Genomic DNA, 18,348 nt, shown 5'->3' on the forward strand with positions numbered 1-18,348 from the left:
ACGCAACGATTATTCATAAATTTCATTCATAAAATTGGATTACTTCTGAAATACTACGACATTATAATGACAAAAAAAGCAGTGCATATTAGCTATTCCCCGTCTACTGTGATTCCAATCGATTATTTACGTATTTTATGTCCTCCTCCAGAACTATGGCACAAACGCAAATCAACACCTTGTATAATAAAAATGAAATAAAACTTTAGAATAACCAAGTAGGTAACAATTAAATGGTATAGCTTTCGCAAAATTTTAGACACAAAGACATTATGTGGGTAAATTTGTCCTCAAAAAGATCGCAGTCCGGGTGGGCTTCCACAAGCTTATTTATTGTGTTCAACACACGCGGTCCGACATGAAGGCACGTCCAGCAGACGATGCTTTCTGCAGCGGAGGTAATTATCCGGTGTGTACAGTCGAACCAGCTCATTATGGATATCAGATGCATCGATCAGACCTTTGCAAATTTTAATCATAACACCTACCCGGTCACGTGCTCGCCTCGCCATGGAGGAACTTGGTGGGATAGAGGTATGGATAATACCCGAAGGTTCGCCTGTAAAGAAAACGCAAGAATGCTTTTTACACTTTTTCCAAAAGGAGTGCATACTTTGCTTCATGCGGATTCCATACAGAGGAACTGGCTTCGAGTTTGGTTCGCACAAGTGCGCTGTACAAGAGTTTTATAACATGCTTGCTATTGAAGTCACGAGCGGTGCGGAGTACAAAGCCTAGCCTTTTAAAAGATTCTTTGGCAACCGTAGACATATGATCATGAAAGGTTAACTTCTGGTCAAATGTGACACCCAGGTCCTTCGTGGTGGTTGATCGTGTTATTTTATTGCCATTTATTGTGTGTTCAAAGTAAATTGGGTGTCGCATTCGACCAAAAGTCATTACACAGCATTTGGATAAATTAAAATCCATTTTGTTCTGCAATGCCCATTCATTTATGGCATTTATGTCACTTGGATAGCTTCACAGTCCGACAGAGAGTCAATAGCGCAGTAAAGCTTGAGGTCATCTGCATAAAGAAGACACTCCGCGAATTTCGTAACAGCTGGTAAGTCGTTGACCATAATCAGGAAAAGTAGAGGCCCGAGTATTGACCCTTGACTGACCCCAGAACGTGTATGGTATGGACGTGAATCATAAACACCTAACCTTACAAATTGTTGACGGTCACGGAGGTAGTCAGCTAGCAGTCGGAGTAAATTTGGACAGAACCCGATGGCGCTGAGTTTCTGCAGCAAGATATCATTGTTGACCCTGTCGAAGGCTTTACAAAAATCAAAGTACAGCACATCTACCTGGCGTTTGTTATCAAGATGCTTTGATATGTACTCAGTTATCGTCAGTAGGTTGGTATTGACAGACCTCTTGCATCTAAAACCATGCTGGTTATTGCTTAAGTTTTTTTCTACTTGCGAGTAGATGAGCTTGTGAAGAACATTTTCAAATATTTTGGCCGGAGATGACAATATGGCTATTGGTCGGAAACCTTCGACAGCTGATTTTTTTGTAGTCTTAGGTATTGGTGTAACTCGTGAGATTTTCCAGTGATAGGGATATATTCCTTCTCTTAAAGATAAATTGAATATGTGACATAAGGGAACAGAAAATTGGTCTTTGAAATGCTTCAATAGAAAAGCCGGAATACTGTCCGGTCCTGTTGAACTTTTAGGTTTTAATTTGTTTATACCGTATTCAATATCATCAAGAGTAAATTGAAAAATATTTATGTAATTGCTGTTTAGATTAATTTCGTGACTATGTACACATTCTGCATTTAATACTGGAATATCGGGCAGAAATACGCTTTCAAAAAATTTGGCAAACGCTTCAGCAGCTGCTGGTCCTGAAAAACATTCACCATTGTAGGTAGTACTAGGTTCAAAACCGCCTTTAGAACGTAAACTGTTAACGTATTGCCAGAACTCAAGAGGGTTGATTTTAATATTATTTTCTACGCGTTTCATGTGTTATGTATACGCTTCTGCTGTACGATGCTTTAGTGAATTCCTAAGATCCGCAAAACTGTCATAACCATCGGGGCTATTGGAACGTTTCCATTTTGCATGTAGTTTTCGTTTTAGTTTGATATCATCTATTATATCTGAAGTAAACCTATATATCATAAGTAATAAACGGGTTTCGCGTTGCCACCGTGCCTACTATGGCGACTGTGACCGTACATTCGGTTACAAAATAACATCTTTCGATATCAATAACTTTTCTTTTTTGTACTAAAACACTACAAAATAAAAATATACGTATCTATAAAACTTATTTAACTATAAGTTGTCAAAGTTTGCGCACTGAATAAAATTCATTCCTGTATAAATTGGAAAGGTTAAAAGAAATCCTTACAGAAGCTTCTTCATGTCACGATAATTAATTATTAAGTTAGCGAACATTGCCATACAATAGGCCATTTCAACATTCCATCATCAACTGCCTAGCATTTTCTGTGTTTCGTTGAGAACCAGTATTTTACTTGGAGCAAGTTTCAATGTGGTCGTCTCATCTCAGTAACCATGGCAACCCGATAACATAGCAAAGTAAGCCATTAAATAACTTCTATGAATATTTTCAGATCACATACCACAATCATGCTACAAAACTTTCGAAAACGTCAAATATGGTATCATAGACACTAAGAAGATAGATGCTCATTGTAAAAGTAACTCAAACCACGCGCTAGATGTGATGTGGACTATTATAGTTCCTGAGAATATGAAGGTAATATTTTGATAATATTGTTTAAGGGATTGTTCACAGCAAACGTATTGTCCGCCGCTGACTGTGAGTATACTCACTGTCTGCCCCAGTGTGAACGTCGACTCAATCTGCAGTACCCGTACTCACCAAGCCGACAATAAGCTATCGCGTACGATGCGCTACATGTGTGAACAAAAGAATAGGCTCGTGTAGGTTCACACTAGATGCGTACGCTGAGCGGCTGACTATTCTACACATAAAAGAGCTCAGTATTTGAACCCCCCAATCTTCATACATAACAGATGCTATGTCTTCCCAAGCGCATCTTTGTAAGTTTCCATCACTAAATTCTTCTGAATTCGCATTCCAAATAAATTTTCTAGAATGTACTTCTGCAATAAACTTTTCGGTGTCGAACATCGCGAGGTGTCACGTGTCACGTCTGTCCTCATTGAAGTTTGTTTCTCGAGTGTATTGCGGCCGAGGCGCGCGGCAGTGCGGGCGCGGCGGAGCGGCGCTATTCGGCAACTGCGTCCGCGTAGCCAATCCGCGTCCGCCGTGCATAGTCGCGTAGTAAAATAATCGGCCACTGAGAGTCAGCGACAACAGACGACGTAATAGCGTATAGTCGGTTCGGTGTGAACGACAATTTCAATATATATGGAAAAGCAATAAACTGCGTAACGCGGGCTCACAGTCAGCGGCCGACAATACGTTTGGTCTGAACGATGCCTAACCTTGGAATAGTCATCATTATCATCATCCTATTGCCCTTATCCTAATTTTATTTGGGTTTATCTTGCAATAGTGCACCTAGCACTTAAGTTCAAGGTTTTTATGTCATTTAGACCTATTATAGGCGCTTATGAAACGTAATAGTTAGTCTGCACGGTTCCAAGTTCGCCGGTTCTTCTCGAACGGTCTCCAATTCGGTTTGATGGAGAAGAACCGGCGAGAAACTCCTTTCAAAAATGAGATTGTCATTTTCTTGTGATAGGTCTAAAAAATATTATGTTAAAAAACCTTTAACTTTCGCTATTTATTGTTAAGTTAGTCACTAAGTATAAATAACATGCTGGTACTGTTTTTCAAGAAGCCCTTGTGTAAAGTTTCAGCTTAATTAAACTGATTTCATAGCACGAGAAGACATTATAATAACATTTCTATAAAAAACATTCAAAATTCAACTTCCATTTCATTAAATTTCTTTAGTAACTAAACTAGTATTTATTCTTTGGTTTCAGATATACCTTAACTTTACTCATTATACTCTAGAAAAGCCGAATGAGTGCAACAAGAATATCATTCAAGTCTTTGAGACGGCTCACCAGGAGATGGACACCAAGTAAGTCATCTGCCTAGCCTTTTCCCAACCATGCTGAGGTCCTCTTAAAGTCTAATCGTAAGCAGATGAGTACCAGTGTTTTACATGGAGTGACTCACTATCTGACCGCCTCAACCCAGTTAATTCGGCAACCTACTTGGTAAAACAGATCGTCAGATCATATGGCTTCAGAGTACCTGTAGCGACTGCCGAAGATGTTCCTCCTTTTTAAACACAGTATAATGGAATTAATAATGTAAAGCACACGCACAAGCAACAGATAATAATAATTGAGCCTGATCACGCCATTCTATTTGGACCAGGTATTACATTTGAATACATACTTGAAACCGCGGTAAAGTAGTACATATTTTTTGCTGATGATGGTTTGATCAGTCAGTATGGTAGTAGACAGAATATTACAATGATCAAGTTGATAGTATATAGACTCCTATAAAAAAATAATGGTATTCGCGATCAACTTTTAACTGCACTGTCGGCGAAATATCGTCCGATACTTGGGACCTCTTACTCCAGTTAAAATGAATAATTGTATTAATTTTCTCCAGTCTAGCAGAATACTGCGGGTCTGTAGCCAATTCGGTGACGACAAAGGACGGCAATGTCATGTATGTGAGAATGTTTGTGGCTAAAGACGCTCAAGAGGAGACCAAGTTTATAGCCACCTTCAACGCGTACAGGACACTAGGGTCGGGTACTGATGGTAGGTGACAATAAATATTTTAATGTTTTTTTTTTTTATTTTCTTTATCTCTTCTATATTCTATGCCCTAAAAATGCATCATCTAAATCATCCTCCGAGCCTTTTCCCAATAATGTTGGGGTCAGCTACCAGTCTAACCGAATGCACCTGAGTTCTAGTGTTTTGAAATTTAAAGAGCGACTGCCTATCTGGCCTCCTCAATTCAGTTACCTGGGCAATCCAATGCCCCTTAGTATGACTGTTCTGACTAGTCCAGACAGCAAACTTTTTGGCACTTGACTACCCGTAACGACTTCGTAAGCTGTTCAAACGGCAGCCGGGACAGCCCACTAATTTAACGTGCTTTCTGAAACACAAACACACATACAAAAAAGTCTTAAATTGTATAATTAACAATTTAATTTCAGATAAGTGTACAGATGAAGAATTTGATTGCGAAGACAACACTTGTATTGATTTGCATTTGAAATGCGATACTTTGGCTCATTGTCGCTTGAAAGCTGACGAAGACCCTGCAAAATGCGATGTAAGTACCTATAGCAAATAAGCGACAGATGCTGCTTCGCAAGGGTCCAATTTTTATAGTTCAAAGTTTCTCGTTCCTTCCTCTATCTATTGTTGAAAACCACATAAAATCCATTCATTATTTTTCAAGTTTATTTCAAACCGACAAGTCAGATAAAGACGTTCAGTTTACGGCCATTGACATGATTCTGTCTATCTGATGATTTATTTACTAGAACTAGAATTTTGACATTAGCCCCATACAAGCAATGTCAGATTCTTATCTCTAGTAAGAAAAACAGCAGATAGATAAAATATTGGGAACAGCCATTAGTGAATAAAAAAAATATAAAACGATCATAATATGGCGAAATCCCGTTAGAATGTGTCAGCACTGGTTGCTAAGCTATACTCTCACCTATAGACCTATGCTCTCAATGATGCGGTTCAGTTGTACTGTAGTGCTTGGGGCCGGGTCTTTAAATCCAAACTCGGTTTAGCTAGTCACATCATCAAAATCGATAAGGAAGACTATATATTAGTTGCTAAGCATAATTCTGAATAAAAGTTGGCCGGTTTTCATAATTTTCTTAATATCTTTACAGACGAAAACAGAATCAACGATCAACCAGCCTCACATATTGATGATCCTAATTATTTTCTCCCTCATTCTGTCAGGCATGACCTTTGTGTTCATCTTCAAATGCATACGAAAGCTGTATCAGGATCATAAGATTATCAAGGTTAGTAAATAAAAGTTGGCCAATTATTTTTATCTTTAACTATTTTCCGCCCTGTATATAACATGTTCAGTACACAAACTCACCCATGTTAACATCTTATGTAACACCATATTTCTTGCAAATAAATGAAATTATATGATATAACTGCTTCCCGTAGCCCAATGGTGATGGTAGAGACAAAGACTAAGCTATTTCCTTCTCCCGGGTCTAAACTATCTTCTCTCTATTTATCAGCTTAATCGGTAAAGCCGTTCCTGTCATGGTAACCAAGGGTTATGTTGATTCATTTCTACACACATGCAATATAGATTTCCCAATTCCTTCAAATACAATTAAATAAAACCAGAATCAGAACTTTAGGGGTTAGGTACCTAATTATCTATCTTCGTCAGGAACTTTACTTAAAATCAAAAGTGCCAATTTTTTCATGACGACGTCCATCGGCCTAAATCTGAGATCTCGTAAATGAGTAATTACCTTTTCCGACGTTTATGAGTTAGGCTCCGAAAACTTTTTAAATATTAAAACTTTTACCCAAAATATTCGTAATATTATAAAGCTGAAGAGTTTGTTTGTTTGAACGCGCTAATCTCAGGAACTACTGGTCCGATTTGAAAATTTCTTTCAGTGTTAGATAGCCCATTTATCGAGGAAGGCTACAGGCTACTTTTTATCCCGGTACGGGAAGTAGTTCTCACGGGATGCGGGTGAAACCGCTGGCAGAAGCTAGTTTAATCTATAATTTAATAGATTGTATAACATCTTTTTTTTTTTTTTTTACTAATTTTACGTCTTTCAACTAGGAACATATAAGACAGTCATGTGAAGACCGTCTGGATAACCTGGTAGAGAGTCGTCTGACCCTGGACCCCAAGAGACTACAGAGAGACAGTGAGCCACGAGTGAGTTTGGAGAGAGAGAACCACAATAATGAAATGGTGAAGAAACAGAGAAGTTTTTCGTCGAAACATAAGGTTAGTTCATGTACTTCTCTTTGTATGAAATTAAATCCCTTTTAAGTTTAAATTATCTAGCTCTAAGTATGGTACACAATTATCGCCATCATTCTCCAATCCTTAACCCAATTTTATTTGAAGTCGGCGCAGCATGCTTTCTCCTTCCATACTATCTGCCGTCATCATATTGTAAACTAATCTATATTAATAATTTCGGTCAGACAGATTTCAGTAGACTTAATCAATTCCTTGCCTGATAATCGTCATCTGCCTAGCCTTTTCCCAACTATGTTCAGGATAATATCCACTCCCTTCTTATTCATAACTTACATACTTAGATCAAAATGTTATACATGAAATGAACACGATCATTATTTCACAGCAATCAAGTATAGAATCCGACTACCAGGAAACCCACTTAGACTTAGACGAAGAAATCTGGAGAAGAGAAGTGGACAGCATGCCAATAGAAGAAGATATCAGGATCGAACGCAATGGAAGAACGAGACGCAGTGACTTGAGCAAAAAAGAAGAATCTATGAGGAGTAGAACGAAAGAGAGTGACGATAGCAGAGAGAAGAAGGAACTTAAAGAACATAAGAGGGAGATTAGAGATGTTTCTGTTGGGGCTCCTGATACTAAAGAGTCTGGTTGTCAGACGAGAGAGAGTTTGTTCCAAACAGATCCTCCGCCTAGTTCAGATGGTAAGTTTATGCTATTCTAAATGCTGTATGCTGTTCTTCTCTTTACCCCTATTTAAAATCAATGCAGATAGTTTCAGACATTTCTATTAGGATATTTCGTTATACGTGTCATAAAAAAACAGGAGTTCTTTTAAATGTGGGCAAGAAAAAGGGAACAGTCACTCATTTATGTAGCTGGTGAAACTCGTCAACTTACTCATTCACTCAGATATTTAGCCGGTATCAGAACGATTAATTTGATGGAATACACGATTTTATTAAAAAATATAGTGTTTCCTACTATCGGGACAATTGTAGGCCGATTGTCAAAGTTAGCGAACGCCTATGGACATACGACTGATTCCTTCATAAGATTCATTGCAAATGACAAACCTATCAGAATTCTAGTCAAACCAAGAGGAATAGCTTGTTCGATCAAAATCTAAATTCAAGTCTAGCCAGCTCTGTTCAACCGACAACCAAAATTACCATTTAAACCCAGAATACTATTACAACCGTAATTGCTTCAACTATGGTAATTTTAGGGTCTTGGAAACGACCCATAATATGTCGGTAGGACCTCTGTCAGACAACATGGTGACAATTATTAGATACCCTCAGTGTATATGGATGCTGTTCAATTATGAGAATCAAGATGGTTTCAAGCCTGGATTGGAACTTAGCTTTATAGGAGATGAATTGTACCATATGGCTAAATAGAGCAGTGGTTTTAACTCTTTGATTTATTTTGGCTCGTAATTTTTTTGAGTTCTGGACTTAATGCGTACAACGGGGCCCTATTGCCGACACTTAACTATACGTCGGTCGACAGACTATAGGTATCTCATGAACCGAGATAGATAAATGAACTTGTCACAGATCACATTTTTGTTGCTGCTAAACTAGAACAAAATATATTTTTTATATAGGGATTCTTCAATGAAAAAGAGATTTTCTTGTTGCACAAAAACGTTTCCACTTTATTGTCCGAAAACACACAGATAGATATTAACCATAGAGTAACAACAGTTGTAGATGCAAACCACAACAGATTATAAAAGTGCGGTCAATGACTAAACTAACTAAATAAAATTATACATTCAACATTTTTTGTAGGCACCCGTTTAAAAAGTATCTTTCCTCGATGAATGGACTATCTAACACTAAAAGATTTCTAAGATCAGTGCTTTCAAAAAACAAATTCTTCAGCTTTATAATATGAGTTTAGATTCAATCTACTTGCCAATACTTTGGATTGCACATCAAATATCAAACTATTGGGCCAGTCTGTTAGTTTAGGCCTGTTTGAAAAGGACTCAACCAATAAAAAGGACCATACTTTTCTCGTAATATTGCTACTTTACAACTTGAGTTTATTTGACTATCGAAAGTACACTTAAGAATAGTAAATTCAAGTCAGGTAGTGAAATCGAATGGGCCACGTTTAAGTGTTTGAAGAAATAAAATATTCTAGTCAATAGGTACCTTACCAAATTGTGTAATTTAAAAGTGAGTTTTTTTGTTACGCTTTCTCGCTATAGAGCACTTTCATACTAGCGAATATTACGCGCGGACGCTTACTTAATTCGTATGGGCGTTGTTGTGCGTATATGAAAACAATCAACTACCAAGTCAAGCAATGACGCCTTGAACTACGCAACAGATTTTTTGCCGCTGTAAATGTGCGGCGCTTAAAAAACGAACGTGTGAAAGAGCTCATAACAGCTGATTAGATTGAAATGTAATTTGCCATTTAAACACACTTACCTAAGACGGAGATCTTTACTTACAAGAAAAGAAAAATCTTTTTTCTCCTAATTACAAAATTATTAAATCACAATTTCAATCAAACTTTTTCACAATTATTACAAGATATTTACAAGTATCATTAATTTGGTTTGAAATAAATTGGATGATTTTAGAAGTGGTTCTTAATTATTGCCGCTAGAATTTCATTACTTTTTTAATATAACCCCTTAGTGAGGTTACCATGGAGAATAGAATGACTAGCGGAGATGTCTTAACGCAAAATCTGCTAAGAAAGTAGCGCGACAAAATGCGGGTGTTCGGGGGACGAGGAACGTTACTATCTCCGCTCTTACACGCCTTGTATTGGACCCGCTTTATTTTCAAAATAAAATCATCAATCAATCAAGACCAATCATTGACAGATTGGTTTAGATTTGAAAGAGCCCGAACGTCTCCGTAGTTCTAGTAGCTGATTAAGCCTACACTACGTTGCTTGACCTACAAGAAGGTGCCTGACCTACCTTCCTTATGGCATCTCCGCTTTCCTTTCTCCGTGATGGTTACGAAAGTAACATGGCGGATATTACCCGCCAATCGCCATCTTGGAATTCCAAAGCAATCGTTTTTTCTTTGAGTGGTTAATTGAAAAGAAAATAAAACAGAACAGATGTTTGATAAAGGTAGGGATTACTGTTTTTTGTTGTAATTAATTCTTAGAATTTGTTCTTGTTGAAGTTTCTAGAAACATGTGTTACGAGCAATTAATGTAGTATTTCTTTTGTGCCCGTACAAAAAATACATGATTTATGTATTAAGTATCTAGGTATGTGTTACATTCTGCAAACCGATATTCGAGCTAGATAACTAATGAGAAATAATAGATGTCTATAAGCTTTCTATATTGAGCAGGCTCCATTGCCTGCGGTAAATACGGACTTTGTGCACACAGAGGAAGAAGTAATAAACACCAGCTTAAAATTTATTTTCTTTCTTTCTTTCTAGCTTATCCAATTATCTAAATCTATGCGTACCTACTGCTACTTCACTTAAAATAAATAAAATGTAAACTAAAATTTGTAATTTGAACCAATTTTTTTCTGAAAACCTATTCATCCATTGCCAATCTCCCACAGGTTCCGGCACCAACAGCCGAGGGTTCTCCACGTTCGGCTACTCGGGCGCCACCATAGTCAGGCCTTCGCCCCCCATCACCAACACCTCGGAGATCACCATAGAACTGCTCAAGCAGATACCTCCTCAGGAGATTAAACGTAAGTTTTATTTTAATAAGTAATTTTTTCAGGTGCTTAGAATAAAACAAAGACTGCCTACATTATGTATGATCGTGAAAAAGATCGTGAAGAGCTTTGGAATAAATAAAAAAATATATGGATACTTGTGTAGGTATTAATATGTAGTTTTAGTATATCACCGGCTCGGAAACGAAAGACTTCCGTACGTTGACCCCGACTCAAAAGGCAACGTTCCAGCGTGACGGCAATGTACATATAGGCGATTATCACACTGCCCCGCATGATGCAGCGTAGTGCGTGGATGCGTTTTTTTCCGTTGTATGGAAATATCTCCGTTTGTATGGAAAACACGCATAGTCCAACACACTGAAAATGCATCCACGCGCGTTCATGCGGATCACGCACATACATGCGGAGAAACACGCACCCCCGCGCGTAGGTGCGGGGCGAGACGCAAGGTATGGCACACTGAATCCCGCAATGCCGCGCGTGATTTTGAATGGGCGTGACGTGTATATTTGAAAATGGAACTCGCTGTGCGAGAATTTACAAAACGCACCTACGCGCGTGAGTGCGTGAAAAACCCGCACGATGATGCAGATCTGCACTCCCGCAGGAACGCGCGTAGGTGCGTCGACACGCAAGATGCAGCGTGATGCGGGGCAGTGTGAAGATCACCATACTAACGCGTTTGTAACAGAGACAGGTATACGTAGGTCAACGTATACAATTCTTTCGTTTCCGCGCTTGAAAATAAATTAATATTTATTTTTACTAGATGAAGTGATTGCTAAGATTGTGAAAATGGTTTCGCTTAGATCCAATTGGGTATGGAAACGATTATAAGTTTTACGCCCTCAGAACGGGACTGAAACCACATGAAATTACTTTAACTTAAAAAGGTATAAACTCCTTCAAGATACGCATCTTAGCGCCAAAAACAGCTAGTATTTATCCAACCCAGTATTATTTATTCCATAAATTTTGAAAAGGAGTAGCGTAGGGCTTGATAACATTCGGAGTAAAGTTTTAATAGGCCCTAAACAAAATTCCCCGAGCCTTTGAGGAGCTCTCGGTTTTAAAGTTACGTATACAAATCGGTTATCCAATTTCATCTCAAGTTATTTTATTAACGAGAAGAAATATGATATTTAATCTTAAGGTTTAAGTTAAGTAGTCATCTAGATTTTGAGATGTTTAAGTAGGGAAATGTTTAGGGTCTTAAGAGCTTTGATTAATTTGATTTGAATCATTGAAGATTGAATCATTTTTTGGAACTAACTAAAATATTTTACGTCTTTAATATAAGAATTATTTTCGCTTGTTAAATATGTACCTTACTAGTCTAATCAAGGAGTATTGGGTTGCCTGGGTAACTGGGTTGAGGGGTCAGATAGGCAATCGCTCCTTGTAAAGCACTGGTACTCAGCTACATCCGTTTAGACTGGAAACCGACCCCAACATAGTTGGAAAAAAGGCTCGGAAGATGATGATGTTGAATATGTACCTTCAGCCAAAAATTGGAAAAGAAAACAAATTAATTTTGACGTCATTGAATTATTTTAAGTATAAATCAACGAACCCCGAAGTTTTTGTTTTAACAAGCCTTTGAATGCCCAATTAATGTTCATAAAACTTTTCCTCGTTTTACTTTCATTGTTATTAATTAAACTAGCTGGGCCTCGTGGTTTTACCCCGCGTGTTTTTTCGATAAATATGCTATCTAACAGTAACATTGACATCTCTAAAATCAAATGATCTTTGAGCTTTACAGTAGATATCACTGTTCGTGTGTTATAACTACACAATTTTGAAATTAGCCATCTTCGGGTCTTTTGTTACCATTTTTTTTATTATTGTGAAGTCTGAATAAACTGCGAACAGTCAAAGCTTTTCGACAAAATCTGTACGTACAAGCAAGAGTCAAATAGCTAAAATAAGTATTTACCGTTTTATTTTTGTTACAGAAAAGAAAATCCCCGACCGTCGCCCAATAAGTACCGAGACAACCCGATCAGCTCCCGACGTCATCATAGTATCCAAGCCGATTCGCTGAGGGTGACCTTTGGGGCCCCCACCGTGGGCTCCAACACCACCCGACTCCTGGTACCCCCTGGAGCCCAGACTCCGGCCTGAGGGGTCCTACCACCCACACACATGTCACCTCGACACGTTTTCAAAAAGCATGTCATTTGACAACAACTGTGATGGGTACTACAGTAAATATTTTGACGAAAGACCGAAGTTAATATACGATTATTGTTTGAAAAGTGATTTAGATTATAAAAGGTCTCAGACTTTGCCTAGGAATTTGGGTTCTAGTGTGGATTATAGGGGGAAAGTTTACCCTCAACGCAGTGTTTGTTTTTACGGTTTGGATGACGAAGAAGAGACTTGTCATCGGCCAAGAAAGACGTTTGTGGTGACAGCTGACATTGAACCCCATAGATAACGATTGTGACAACTTTTTTAGCATTTTTTAAATAGATAATATAATAAAATAAATTGTTTTTCTTTTTGGTTTGCGGTTAAATGAATTGTTGTTGTTGTTTATGGTTTTGAAATAGGATAAGTATTGGAATGGATTTTGTGGTTTTGAATTATGTAATTTTGGTAATTAATTTGTTTGAATTTGGATCGCCATATACACTATGTTTTTTTTTTTTACAGTTGGCCGCAAATAACGGTCCTGTATTTTTTTGTGGGTTTGAAAAAGAGTATGTCTGTTATAAATTAAAGCCAACGTTATTTTTTAATAAACAGTAACTTTTATTTTATCAGAAAATGAACTATACTAAACGCACATAAAATAATATAAATATGTATAGTAAAAAATCTGCTGCAATTATGTAAATATATATTTAAAACGAAACTGCCATTTTTATTGTTAGTTCATTGAAATAAAACGTAGAAATACTACGAAAGAAATATCAAAATAAAAAATATATATTTTAATGTCTATCCACCGACCGACTACCATTTCTCTTCTGATCGGTCGACGCTTTCGGCTGTATCTTAGCCACGAGCCATGAGCCACTTCTTTCTTTCATTAGGCATTTCTTTTGGAGTATTTCTACATAAAAAATATAGAGAAGAAATAATTTTGTTTCTTTAGTTTTTTTAAGATAGAATGGGTTTAATTTAAATAATGTAATAATTTAAAGGAGTTTACTTATATCTTAATGCTTTAAAATGTTTTAAGTTTGTAATAATTTATTTATGAAGCAATACAATTTTAAATGTTTCACTTTTAGAAAGTATTTATTTGACGCTAAAATAATTAATACATAGTTAATTAATTTGATTGTTCAACATAACACAAGTCTTCCAAGAATAAAAAAAGTAATTATTATTAAAAATGTTGTTTTTTTTTAAATTACAGGAAACAATAATTGATTTTGTTTGTGAAATATAATTTATTGTGTGTCCACATAGCAATTTTAAAGCATAACATAAAATTGATTTTAATTTAAATTAAAATTATCTGATGTACGCTATAGTTAATAGCAAGTTTACATTGAATTGTCAGTAAAACGAAAATTAAAGTATTTTTTATTATTTTCCTAATAAAATGTCAAATTATCCTGATTTAAAAACTGCGAATGTGAATATAATATTTGCAAACGTGGACACACTTTGTTTGTAAAAATCATTTTTTGAAATAAATATAGTTTAAAAACTAGAAAAAGTTAGACAAATAAATAAATAGACCAATTCGAAATAAATCGTATATTATAAGAATCAATAAAAAATAAGTAAAATACGATTGTAAATAACTTGTAGATAATTTTCGAATTAAAATATTAAGATAAATAAATGTTAAATAATTTATGTTAATTGTTATAAAAAATAACAATTTGACAATATGTTGATTTATATTTTTTGTGTAATTTATATTATTGAAATATAATAGTTTAATAAAAATTTATTACAAAAGTGTTATGTTATTTATCTTTGAATATTTATTTATAACAGATGTTAGAACTAATTAATTGGAAATATTTTGTTACGCGTGCCCAAAATCGTCAAAGAAAATAAGGTAAAATTTTGGTAATGTAAAAATGTGTTTCTATTATAACAGAAAAAAAACACGCGTTTTATTCAAATTCCCAAAAATGAAGAAACTTTTATTTTTCACTTAGTAACCATTCTCAACCCCCTACCACTCCCTCTGTGGTATTTATTAAAACAAGAAATTATCATAGCTAAAGTAATAATTCCGAGCCTAACTTCGCTTAAAATATTCACGACTTATCTTTACCAAAATTCATCTTAACGACAACTTTATAATAATTCAGAAATACTCCTTAGAACAAAATTCTTTAACAGCCAATCGCGTAAAAGCAATGCCAAAGCTTCTTACAATTCGATTCTAAGTTTGAAATTTAAATTAATTGAATAACAGGACTTCGAAAAGGTTGTCTTAGCTATTGGAGGGAACGCGTAAAGTTATTATTGGCCAATCAGAGCGGTCAAAGTTTTGAATTAAATTTTCGAATGCGTTTTAATCAAGCGTAATTTGGTATCGGCCAGGAAAGTTGTAGTTTGGTTACAATCTTAATATTACGTTTTTAATTATATTAAAAAAAAATGCTGCTTAAAATAAAAATTCATTGGTTAAGTGATATTTATTAAGTATTTACAAGATTTATAATTTCTCATATTATTTTTAAACTGGATTTTTAAAATAAAAAGTCATATCATTGTTATCTTTGACGACCTCCATTGCGCAATGGTCACCATGCCGGACTGCCGAACCTTAGGTCCTGGGTTCGAATCCCGCTTCGGTCGACATTTGTGTGATGAGCATGCTTGTTGGCCGTGGTCTGGGCGTTATAATATGCATATATGTAGGTATATGTAATTTATCAGTTGTGTTAGCACCCATAACACAAGTTAATTAATAACTTAGCATGGGGCTAACCGACCGTGTGTGAAAAAGGTGTCCCGACATTATATAATATTATATTAGTAGTAATATATATATATCTTTAGTGAAATGCAAACCCAAACGGAGTACTTATTTGTATAATTTTATTTACCTATCCAGAAGGCTTAATTAAGTTGATGTTTATTCAATATTTACGGGAGAAGTTAATAAAACACTTGACTGGCTCTTAAGAAGATATTGACAGTAATAAATTATGATTTCTACTTAATAAAAATAAACGTCATTATTAAATTTTACGAGGTTTTTTTTACGGTTCAAAATTAAATGAAAAATTGGGGTTGTTGTAGGTAATTTGGTTATAATATCATGTTTTTAAAAGAAATTACTTCTCCATTTTTTAAAGATTTTCTATTTATATTCTTCGCAATAAAAACACTTTTTGGTCAGTCTGTTGGACGTGAATGATACCCTAACATAATTAAGAAAAGCCTAGGCTAATAATAATTCCAATAACCACCCAAAATGTTCTTCAAACAAATAAAAATTACAATCATTACATAATTGACTGAATTCGTTCAAAAACTTTGAGCAGATCACACTCAAACGTCTAAAAAGGTTGAAACCAATTTGCGACTCTTTTCAAACTTTTCAAGAGAGAAATTAAAACCTTTTTCGCGGAAATAAGAATGCTTTTGAACGAACGAAAAAAAAATGCTGGAAATTATGGCGGGTCTTTGTTGAATTTTATGAATAATTTCGAAGTTCAGTTGATCTTTCTTGTTTTATACAAATTGTCGGTAAACGTTTCGGTTTTAAGGTTATTATTGTTCTTGTTATACAATTTTTGGAGCTGTCTTTCATGTTATTTAGGGGTGTTTTGACCTGCTTGAAGAATATTTAATTACCCGTGTATTTGTATAAGATTTTTCTTTTTTTTTGACTTCTTTATCGTCAACTAGCTAGGTAATACCTACTTTATCAAATACTTAAATAAATCTTAAGCCATTTTTATTTTGTTAAATTATTTTAACTTTTTCATAACATATTGAATGTAGGTTTATTTACGTATGTTATGTACCTATAGAAAAAAGTTATTAAGGTAAATAAAAATAAATGAATTTACAAAATAGATATTAAACAGGGATGGTATTTATTTTAGACTCAAATGAAATAATAAATCATCAACATTTTATTTCTGTCACAAAACGATGTCTTCAAAATACTTATTCCGTAAAAATTTTACGTTTTATTTTACTAAACATCTATCCGTCATAAAATAAATATTTGAAAATAGAAACACGTTTTTATTCGAATTCCATTTTCAAAACGAAATAGAACCAACATTTATTTTCTGGCCATCGTAGCGACTTTTGTTAAAAATATTTTTTGAGCGAAATTGAATAAAATTATTTTATCTTTATTGGGCACGTTAAACTGTAGGTCCCGGGTGTCATTTGAACATCTTTGGCAGTCGTTACGGGTAGTCAGAAGCCAGTAAGTCTGACAACCAGTCTTACCAAGGGGTGTTGGGTTGCCCGGGTAACTGGGTTGAGGAGGTCAGATACACTGTCGCTCCTTGTAAAACATTGTTACTCAGCTGCACCCGGTAGGACTGGAAGCCGACCCCAACAAAGTTGGGAAAAAGCTAGACGGCTGATGATGAACTTTGTTGTTGCAAATAGCTTTTTGAAACTGTAGAAATATAGATTGTAGTGTAAATAACATTGTAAATATATTAACGATTTATATATTGTTAAATTTGTAAGTAAATAAATTTTAAGCGTTTTTCTTATACGTTGTTTTATTCTTTACACTTCCTATTTTCGTTACCGACAGCGTATCAGGTACCGCGGGTATCGCAGCTACCTAGTTTTGTAAATTATCTGAGTACGTACATGCATTTAGATACACACAACACAATTTTTGCAAATTAGTAGGTAGAAAGTATTCATAACAAGATTAACCCTCACTTCTTCTCTGTATGAGAAGAGGTCTGTGCTCTACAGTGGGACGATAAAAAGGTTGATAATGATAAAATCAAAAATCAAAGCAAGAAGAGCTGTCATTTAGGCTTACCTACTTTGTTATTCTAAATATTCTGACATAGTCATAGATAGTTTTAGCTAGCTTTTTATCGTTTAGCCCGTATAGCTATTACTTATCTCTATTGCGTATATTATACGCCGAGCTAAAGTTAGTGTACCTACATTTTAAAATACAAAATACCTTATCGGTTTTCCCCGAAGCCAATAAATGCACCAATTTTTCGCCTGTCATGTATAAAGTTTCTTGGAAAAACGAGCTTTCCATGACTCTTGTTGTATACCTATACCTTAAAACCTCTGGAATGCACTATGCTGAATTTTTTGCCAGAAAAATCAGAGTAAAACTAAAGGTCATTAAAATCTTCTAAGCTTTCCCATTTCACAACCATACCTATAGACTAATAATACATATTATAAAGAGTTTTACCTTTGTTTTTAAAAGGCTCCTTTTTTTTGTTTTTTTCCGACGTCAAAAATCATCAAATGACCCCTCCCGCTGTAGGTTAGCAGCGGTGAGGGAGTGTCAGACTCTTACTGACTAAAAACCGTCGTGTTCCGTCATAGGCCTTTTATGTACCAGGGCCGCGGTATCTCTTTCGAACAACCCGCAGCCCCGGCAGGCCTTGGCCCTGCTGGGCCCCGCTTTTAAAAGGCTCCTAAAAGTATTGCATCGATTTTTAATATCCTTTCACGGTTGGTATGCTACTTAGATAACCCCGGGCGACATATAATAAGTTATATTATGCGTTATA

The 18,348-nt window shown here is 35.6% G+C and overlaps 1 protein-coding gene across 3 annotated transcripts in view; it reads left to right on the forward strand.

Moving 5' to 3' along the window:
- LOC124641232 overlaps positions 1–17,343 on the forward strand; it is a 217,263-nt gene extending 199,920 nt beyond the window's left edge. For all 3 annotated transcript variants that reach the window (XM_047179262.1, XM_047179261.1, XM_047179263.1), the window contains 9 exons: positions 2,600–2,745; positions 3,969–4,069; positions 4,618–4,772; positions 5,180–5,298; positions 5,882–6,019; positions 6,823–6,993; positions 7,358–7,679; positions 10,541–10,678; positions 12,628–17,343. In XM_047179262.1, the coding sequence (XP_047035218.1) occupies positions 2,600–2,745; positions 3,969–4,069; positions 4,618–4,772; positions 5,180–5,298; positions 5,882–6,019; positions 6,823–6,993; positions 7,358–7,679; positions 10,541–10,678; positions 12,628–12,716 (1,379 nt within the window). In that variant the 3' untranslated portion in view covers positions 12,717–17,343. The remainder of the gene's footprint in view (positions 1–2,599; positions 2,746–3,968; positions 4,070–4,617; positions 4,773–5,179; positions 5,299–5,881; positions 6,020–6,822; positions 6,994–7,357; positions 7,680–10,540; positions 10,679–12,627) is intronic.
- The last annotated feature ends 1,005 nt before the right edge of the window (positions 17,344–18,348 follow it).

This window comes from Helicoverpa zea, chromosome 22, assembly GCF_022581195.2.
Source record: "Helicoverpa zea isolate HzStark_Cry1AcR chromosome 22, ilHelZeax1.1, whole genome shotgun sequence".
NCBI classification, from domain to species: domain Eukaryota; kingdom Metazoa; phylum Arthropoda; class Insecta; order Lepidoptera; family Noctuidae; genus Helicoverpa; species Helicoverpa zea.